The 9,841-nt window shown below is 41.9% G+C and overlaps 1 protein-coding gene across 1 annotated transcript; it reads left to right on the top strand.

The window, feature by feature from the left end:
- The first annotated feature begins 473 nt into the window (after positions 1–473).
- LOC116939328 (neuronal membrane glycoprotein M6-b-like) lies at positions 474–9,838 on the top strand. Its single transcript, XM_032947549.2, has 7 exons — positions 474–887; positions 2,747–2,936; positions 3,253–3,409; positions 3,984–4,131; positions 4,939–5,012; positions 5,612–5,677; positions 7,270–9,838. Exons 1-7 carry the CDS (start codon positions 884–886, stop codon positions 7,369–7,371), a joined length of 741 nt encoding a protein of 246 aa, XP_032803440.1. The 5' UTR covers positions 474–883; the 3' UTR covers positions 7,372–9,838.
- The last annotated feature ends 3 nt before the right edge of the window (positions 9,839–9,841 follow it).

Here is a 9,841-nt window from a genome sequence, read left to right as displayed (position 1 = left end):
GCAGCTCCGGGCTCCGAACTCTGCAGGTGGAAATGCCACAAAGTATTTGTATGAGCGGATAATGTTGATATGTATTATTGTATTATTTTACCTTGGCAATACACGCACCACAGCGTGAGAAATAAATTCAAAAGTGCCCCCCATTATTTCATGCAAAACGCTGACTACAACGTGCAAGTAATCCGCCTCTGGACCCCCCCCCCTTCCAGGCAATTCAAATGATGCGGTCCAAAACCAACGTTGTCTCTATCCTCGTCGCGGGCTGTACCACTCGCTGCTCGGGAGGAGGGGGGGGGAGCGTTGAGGCTCTCGAGCACGAGACGACAATAATTTTCCCGCCATTTGAAGGAGATGTGGGGGGAGGGGCTGCGTGGCGGGCGACCAATCGGAGCGCACCGTCGCGTTCTCGCGCGCGACCGTCCTCAGGAGACGTCTTCGCCGATTGGCTGTGACGAGGGCACGTGCCCACGCCCGAGGAGCAATAAGAGGGACGGATAGGGGGGGCTGCGTGCCCCGCATTCCACCCAGAGCCGTGGTCACGGACTGCCTCGGACATTCATTCACTCCGTGTTCACTCTGTCACTGGTGCATTGATTCATTCTCTCGGTTACTATGTCATTTGTACCGTGTATTGACCGCTCCGGTAATCCACTCCATATTTAGTGATTAATTCACTCCACGTTCATTTTTGGCTGTGTGATTCGCCGTCATGTTTGGTGACGAGATCAATTAATTCCGTATTTAGCGAGTTATGTAATCCACTCCATATTTACTGACAGCGATTCAATCGCATAATTACCGTCTCTAACTCCATTTGGTGAATTTTTCATTCACTAGTAAGCGAACTGAGATCGATAAAGCGCGGCTCGGGAGAGGAGGCGTCATGGGTGAGTTTGGTTCATTCCCTCCGATCCGGCGCCACGGTGGCTCAGATGTTAACTCCCTCGCCAGGTGTACAGGAGGTCGTGGTTCCATCACGACCCTGACGTCTGCTGCTGTATATTTGGAGTTTGCGTGTCTCTCATCATCATCACGGTGGCTCTGAGATGTTAACTCCCTCGCCAGGTGTACAGGAGGTCGTGGCTCAATCACGACCCTGACGCCTGCTGCTGCTGTATATTTGGAGTTTGCGTGGTCTCTCATCATCATCACGGTGGCTCTGAGATGTTAACTCTCTCGCCAGGTGTACAGGAGGTCGTGGTTCCATCACGACCCTGACGCCTGCTGCTGCTGCTGTATATTTGGAGTTTGCGTGTCTCTCATCATCATCATCACGGTGGCTCTGAGATGTTAACTCTCTCGCCTGGTGTGCAGCAGGTCGTGGTTCTATCCCGACCCTGACGCCTGCTGCTGTATATTTGGAGTTTGCGTGTCTCTCATCATTATCATCACGGTGCCTCTGAGATGTTAACTCTCTCGCCAGGTGTACAGAAGGTCGTGGTTCCATCACGACCCTGATGCCTGCTGCTGCTGTATATTTGGAGTTTGCGTGTCTCTCATCATCACGGTGGCTCTGAGATGTTAACTCTCTCGCCAGGTGTACAGGAGGTCGTGGTTCCATCACGACCCTGACGCCTGCTGCTGTATATTTGTAGTTTGCGTGTCTCTCCCCGTGGTCGCGTGGATTTTCTTCGGTTTCTCAGGTGTCCCCCTCTTTATTTATAAACACGGCTTTTAAGAGTATTTTGGCTGCTGTAAATGTCCACATTTATATAAGCCGCCACTTCGTTGAGCTATCGTGTGTGTGGGACAGGTCGCTTCTGAAAAAAAGAGCTGTATAGCTTACCTGGCAACGCTTTTTTTATTCCTGGTGAGACGCTGCAGTGAATGAAAATGTAATTATTGATGTAATTAGTTGACGCTTGAACACGTACGATCAGCACGGTTGGCTACGTATGGTGCGAAATAAGTTCAACATACAAAGTATTAAATAATGAGAATGTGAACGTATTTTCTGAAACGATGCAATTATAAGGGGAAATTTATTCATGAATGAGATGAACGGATTCAAGGAATAGAAATGGTTTTAAACGTGTTAGGTGAATGGGTTGTCGGATTAAAGTGACTGATTATGACAATACAGTACAGAGTGAAGGAACAAATCAAGATATAATCCTAAAGTATTAATAGCTGCTGTTGTTGAATAAATTAGTTGCTCGGGTTGAGGAATTGTATGAAGTTACAAAGTGCATTTGTTATTGACAAAGAGAAAATATTTTATAACATGGGGTCGGTGAAACAATATGTACATTTCCCTCCCAATGCAAAACAAAAACACGAGTTTAAACTTCTTTAATTGGAGAGAAAATAATACTTGAAAGTGTATGTGTGTGTCAAACGCCTCTGCGCTACCGAGAATTCACTGGCGCGTGCTGCACGTGAGTGACCACGCCAGTGCTGCTGAGACTTACACCTCGCAAAGTCTAAATTATAAATTATTGTTCTGTACTATGCGGTCCCTGAAGAACTCACCCACGTTGCTAGCAGAGGGCTCCATTGTCCTCTGCGAGCAACGTGGCTCCGCAGGCAGCCTGTAACACCAACTACACATCGCACTTGGAAATCGGACCCAACTCCCAACGAGGTATCTACCCTGTCGTGGGTTCAGTGGTTCGCGTGTATATCGCACCTCCGATTATCACGGTTGGCTACGTACGGTGCGAAAGAAGTTCAACATACCCGTACGTACAGACACGATACTGTACCGTGCCGATTTGTTGCTCTCGATTGTCCTCGTGCCGCGCAGGATGTTTTGAGTGCTGCATAAAATGCCTGGGAGGGGTTCCGTACGCCTCGCTGCTGGCAACGATCCTCTGCTTCACGGGAGTGACCCTGGCGTGCACGTGTGGGCACGAGGCCCTCACTGGCACCGTGACCGTCCTGCAATCCTTCTACTCCACCCTTGATGAAGACGCGCTGAACCACATGCAAAATGTGTAAGCTTGCACAGGTTAGGCATCGGGGTGGGAATCACTTTTTCGGCTAAATGTAATGACTGCCATTGATTGCATTCCAGATGATATCACGATTGTAATGAGAATATGGTAATCGCCGCTGTTCGTTGGTTTGGCTTTGGTTAATTACAGCATTGGTTTGTAACGTTCCATTTTGAATACCATCTAAAACCTACCCAATTGGTATTTAAATTAGTTGTATTTTGTGTTACCCAAGTCGGCTTAGCCCCGAGTTTTGTGGATTTTTTTGTACAATCTCCACCAATATACCTGTGTGTGTATGTGTGTGTGCGCGCAGTGTTAGCAGGGCCCAGTACCTAAGCTATGGGCTAGCTTCCACCTGTGCGTTCTGCTCACTGATGCTACTTACTCAAAGCATCTACACAACAGGGTCCGTCACAGACCTGTATGGCACATTCAGCATGACAACATTCGGGCGCTGCATACATGCCATGGTAATACTTACAATTCTTCACCTTTACACAAGCCACTTCAAATAAATTCAGGCAATCGTCACAAAGTGGGGTTCTGTGCAGATGGGGGGGGGATATAGGCCCCCAAAGGCAAACATTGAGAGACAGTTACAAAGAGACATGGATAGTAACAAACACAAAGATACAGAGATGCAGATGAAGTCCAGAGAGAAACATGGGAAGCCTCAAGAGACATGGAGATGCAGAATTATAATATCAACATGTTGCGCATGTCAAAAGTTAAGTGAATTCCATTTCTGGTCACTGCTAACATCCGTGACACATGGTATATTAACCTCTAGGTTGACTCGGCCTTAAATGAGTACCTAGTTTGATGTTTAAGCATTAGCACTGGGGATACAAAAATAGCTGGGGATGGTGCATCATGCCAACCTTATTGCAGCATAATGAGATTATGTAGACACTGTATAAAATCACAAATAAGTACTGCCTCTTACATCGCTTTCACCAACATGTATAGCTTATTAGGGGAAGTTTGTCTTTTGTATACGTAGAGCGACTTGAGTGTGTGCTTATGCCTATATTTGCATGTCAGTGTCTAGGGGTGGCCTACTTGCTCATGCTGGTGTGGATTGTTCTAACTGGATTGCTTGCAATTCCGGTCTGGGTGTTCCGGGCCATATCAATTGCCTGTGCCGATTCAGCCCTTGGGTTTCCGGTGTGTGTCGACATCCGTCAATATGGTATGGTGCCCAGTCCATCCTTATACATTCCACACTGTGTAATTGTACAGAATAAAAATTGAGAGCTTCACTCCTGGCGCACAATCACTGTCAATTAAAATACACTATGTAACACAATTTTTGTTCCTGGGTAGTAAGTGTTATTTCCTAATTGCTTATGCCTCAAAAGTACAGAAAATAGCTATAATTCCCCAAAAACTTTGCTTTTGTGACCAGGACTTTGTGAACCAAAGACACAAATGCACACCGCGTTTTCTCATTGAAAATAGGTACATTTAAAAATATCACTGTCCTGGTCACAAAAGCAAAGTTTGTGGGGAATAATAGCCATTTTCTGTACTTTTGAGGCATAAGCAATTAGGAAATAAAACTTACTACCCAGGAACTTTTTTTTTGTTACACAGTGATATCAATCAGGGATCTACTCAGCCCAACATTTCTCCAGAATCAATAAAACGAATACCACTTTGCAGGAGTTTGAGTTGTCATCTGAGCTGATCAGATGGCCATGGACCGATTCTTTATCACTCGTGAGCATATACCACTCAAATCCTGAGTTTGACAGTCACCTGTGATTAGATCAGGCTCTTTAGTGTCACGAGTTGAACGTCTTTAATGGCACAAACGTTTCTCACTTATTTGCAATGTGTGAAAATTTTAAATGTTAAATTTTGGCAGGCAAGATTTAAGTTGTTGCTTGTGTTTTGAATAGCTAATTAATATAATTAAAGTTCAGCATTGTGTAATGTGGTACATCTTCAAAGCTCATTGGTGTGTATATCGTGCGGTGAATATTTACATTTTCAGGGGTCCTACCCTGGTCTATGGGTGACACAATCCTGTGTGAAACTGCATTGGAAGACATGTGCAGTTCTGCAGAGGTGAGACAAATACTGTCATCCCCGTTGTTTGTATAGCCTTGTAATAATCACCTTTAGAATTCCTAACTCTCTGAAGACTCATTACATTGTGGTGAGACAGTCAACCCTTTACCGACCTCAGAAATGTCATGAATTCTTGACAGTTTGTGGTATTATTATAGTTCCGTAGACTAACTGTTTTAACCTGTTATTTATTTTTACATGTTAGTCATCCATTTTCCTAATTTGTCCAGGTGACACTGGTTAGAGAAACATTTTTTGACTTCGGATCGAAAGCTCTTAAGCTGAAATCCCAATTGTGCATTAACTAAGGCCATTTATTCTCCAAGGTTGATAAAATGACTACATTCTGAGAAGTCAAGTGGTTGTCCAATGGGGAAACTGCCCTTTTGTCATATGAATGTGAAATTTCTACCTCTGGCTCAAGGTCACCAACAGAGATGAGCATTACCCCATTGCTCTTGGGCAGGGATACACATCCCATTTTATAGAGCGAGGTCGACTGGCAGATGCTTGCAATACCCAGTTTGCTATAAACACTACGTATGCAATGTGGGTAATTCCTTGTGAATGTCTTAATATTTTGACTTGTTTTACAGTTTGATGTGACGTACCATCTGTTTGTGGTATCTATGGCTGGGGCGCTGCTGGCTACAATTGCCATGGTAAAGTTGGAGTACATTTGATCACAGTAATACACGTGTTTTGAATCAATATGGTGACATTTTGAGTTGTCATTATTGCAACTCATCTCAGTAGAACTACATTTATATTAAAGCTGGACTAATGTGGGGGAGAAGCCCCTCTAGGTTACATGCAGTCCTCGACTTACAAACATAATTCATTCCTGAGACCCGTTTGTAAGTCGAACGGTTCGTAAGTCAGAATACAATTATACTGTATTTAAATGCCCATACGGTCAGTGTTATGAAATGTGTTCCGGTTCAATAAAAAAGGGACACATTGTGAAACTCATGAGTATAAATGTACATTTACACGTAACACTGTAAACATACTATATAGTAAATACAACATAAAATAAAGCAACAAATAAACAATCAGTTTTATTTTCACTTATCTAGAGTCCTGATGCTGGCTTGCTTGTTGGAAGGGGGACATCGTGTCACCATAATTGCACACACGGGGGCACTCGCGTGCACACACGCACACAGACACACAAGTGGGCATGTTCACACAAAGACAGATCTCGCGTATAGCCTAAACAGACTGTTGAGGTAAGTTCTGTTGGCGAGCACGTCTGAAGGCTGGCACGGTACACGAAGTTGGTGGCCAGCACCACGTCTTTTGTCTCCCCAGTGGCGATGTTTTAACACCACACCAGCCACGCATTTGAGACTGAGTCGACCTAGGGGAGGCCCAAGACAGGTTCAGATAACACTATGTAACACGTTTTTGTTCCTGGGTAGTAAGTGTTATTTCGTAATTGCTTATGCCTAAAAAGTAAAGAAAATGGATATTATTCCCCACAAACTTTGCTTTTGTGATCAGGACAGTGATCATTTGAAATTGACCAATTTTCAATGAGAAAACGGGCGAATTTGTGTCTTTTCGTTCACATAAAGTCAGAAAAAACAACATGAATCAAAATTAACATGTATTTATACTAAAGTAATCGAAAAAATTACTACAAAAGATTTAGAAGTGAGTAGGCTTTCGAGATTGTTCCTTCCCACAGAGAACTCGGTCTGCTGTGGTCAGTCCCACCTGTGGTAGTGCGCCTTGGTGTTCTTTTGAGCGTGTTTGGTTTATTTATGAAAAACGATTTATTTCCAATAGTGTTACCCTATTTTCGGCTTACTGAAGTCTGGTTTTGAAAGGTTTTCATCTATAAGAAACCAGTTTTACATGTGAAACAACCCATTAATTCCTGGATAAAGTTATTGTTAGCTGAACTTCAATGTTGCCCAGTTAAACTAAACTTTTATTTACCAGGCAAAGCCCGCAGCTATTATCTCTTTTTAGAAGCAACCTGACCACAAGTTAGAAATCAAATCAACGAAGTGGCTCATCATATGGAAATTGATAGCTGCCAAATAATCCAAACGCATGTTTATTTGGTGATTAAAAGTATTGACCATTTTCTTCAATTAGCGAATAGTTCTGGCCATATCAGCCCCTTGTGTTTCCTGTGCCCGCCTTTAGTAGATATTAATAATACTTGCCCCTACACTTTACAAGGCTGTGTGTGTGCACGCGCTTGTGGCTCATATTGTGTCTTTGTGTACAAATATTGCAGATTCACTACCTAATGGTATTGGCAGCGAACTGGGCTTACGTGCAGGAGGTGCGCAGTCGTTTGTGCTTGCTGCAAAGGAAAGCCGACCACGACCTCCCTTGAAGTTTAAATTAGATGTGTGTACACACAAGCATGCATACTCTACATACGTACACACAACTATTACATTTTGTTACCGAGTGATACATTCCTATTTCATACATTTTCATTAAATCATAACATTGTGATTGTCTCTTTGCACTTAAAAAAAGTCATTATTCTTGTAGAAAATTACGTAAGTTTTTTCATGAAAGATGTTAAACATAAATTTACAGTATAAAGATGACCCTATGAAATATAACACACCTATAAACTATGTTGTCTGCTGCACACTTAAAGTATTCAGCTAAATTCACCATGTCTGGTTGTACATCGGCATTTCTGGGTTTGCACACCTCTCTACGTGCTAAATACATTTTGTAAAAACATTTTTTATTTGCAAAATATAAATACTGGGTACATTGAAACCTCATTAAGATAGATGCTTATTAGGGGAAAGAAAAATGCATTACATTTACACACGTTTGTATTATACAACTTTAAAGTGACAAATCAGTGAATACAATTGAATGGATTTCTTGTAAAACTAAATGTGAATCGCCCCTTGAAGTGTGTTTTACCAGGAGGGCCTACATACAAATTGTCACGATTGCTCACGTGAATACAATGAACAATAGCTGTGCTATGACACTACCAAAACATTGATGGAGGCATTACGCTATTTTCTAATATTAATCCAACAGATTTGTTCAGTAAGTGTGGCATTTGTTTTCAAAGAGTATGACAAATGTAAAAATTATATCCAGTAAATTGGTTGGGGAGGTCTTCATCCAATCGTGGCTAGATCGTGGCTGATAATAATGAAGATAAATTGGTGATGCAGGAAGAACCAGTCAAAGTATTGGATTGTCTAAACAGCTATATCTCGCTCTGAGTTCTTAATGAGGTTCTTACCATTTATAAAAGTACTGTACCATTGCTGAGAGCAAATGTACAGAAGTCGGTAATTTATTTCGGGATATAAAAATAGAATATGCCAATTTTTTATATAATAATTTAGTTTAAGCCTCATAGCTTCTCATTTATAGATATTTTAATCATCTGAAAATGAGTTCCATTTAAAAAGCATATGGATACCAGGAGCGGTTTACAGTATGGACTGTGATAAACATTTTCTTTGGGCAACCATTTCAGGAGTGAGACAGTAATATTCTGCAGTAAATACTGCACTCGACAGCATTTCTGCGGTTTTACTGCAAATGTGCAGACCTGAAGGAAAATTACTTAAATGATTAATTAAACGTGGAGATATTCACAAGGAGAATTTAAGTTGCACTGAACATTTTTTTCAAATAAATACAACTTTTGTTATATTTGCATTGGAAATTTCATGGGGAATGACTCATTGAGGTTTCATAGTTTCATTAGGGTCCTGGATTGGGAAGTTCGGTGAAGTCTCTTAATTAGTGTTTGGCATGTGGAAGGAAACAGAAATACCAAGATAATTAATGAGTAAGCAATCCCGCTCCATACATATTAAAACCACTTACTGCACTGCCATCTGGCCCAGTGGGGTTTGGACGTTTTACACATTTGTGTAAGCCACCAACACTCTTCTCAAAATGTCTGGGTTACATGTTTGTTCCACCGCTGTTTGTAATATTGTCCAGTCATTGTCCTGAACATACACTCAATGATTGTAGAAGCACATTTTGACATTCAGGGATTGCATTATTCTGTTTACACAAGTCAAAAAAATGACACCCAAGCAAGTACTAATGCTACATACACAAACCCGACATGAGCTCTGTATTGACCCAAGGTATACGATAGGGGAATTGTATATTTTGCTCTGATGCACTCATGGGTCAGCCTTGCATTGAGAAACTGCTTCCATTTGCCACAGCAACTGACCCACCATTGTTTGTAGAGTTATTAGTGTGCTGCAAGCCTGCATCGTCGTCGGCGGTCTGCACCTCAACATTCGTAAGGGTGAATAGCTTATTGGGGTGACATTGTCAGACTAGAGACGAAGTCCGAATCAAATACTTGGTGAATAATATCGAGTCGGCTGCTATGGCAATCCCAGGAGGAGCATGTGGTAAGCGTGTTCGCCGGCGGAGGTCTCGGCAAGTGTCATTCACAGCTCAAATCGGCTGCAAATTGTAAAACTACTGTTCAAATTTGATGACCAGGATGACTATGCATGAGAAAATGTATTAAAAAAATCGTAATTTTTCGTTTGTATACATGTAGTTTAATGTTAAGTATTTATTTAAAATATCTGTAGACTGCTATTCTCCAGGATACATTTATTTTGCTTATGGGTAAAGGTATTCAATAAACGAGGCCATATTGCAGTTTTACTGCGAATGCAGTCCACATTGGTGCTATGTGCAAAGATATGCATGAGAGCACTACTGTATATTATATTTTATGGAATGACGACATGAAAATGTGTTTCAGTGGGGTACCATTTTTGTTGCTTAAGTATATATAAGCAATTAAATAAATGTGCCAATGTGAATAACTA

The sequence above is a fragment of the Petromyzon marinus genome, chromosome 6, assembly GCF_048934315.1.
Source record: "Petromyzon marinus isolate PM22_M1 ecotype Great Lakes invasive population chromosome 6, UKy_Petmar_22M1.pri1.0, whole genome shotgun sequence".
Classification (NCBI taxonomy): Eukaryota; Metazoa; Chordata; class Hyperoartia; order Petromyzontiformes; family Petromyzontidae; genus Petromyzon; species Petromyzon marinus.
The sequence above is the reverse complement of the archived record's forward strand: the minus strand, read 5'-3'. Positions and strand labels throughout refer to the sequence as shown.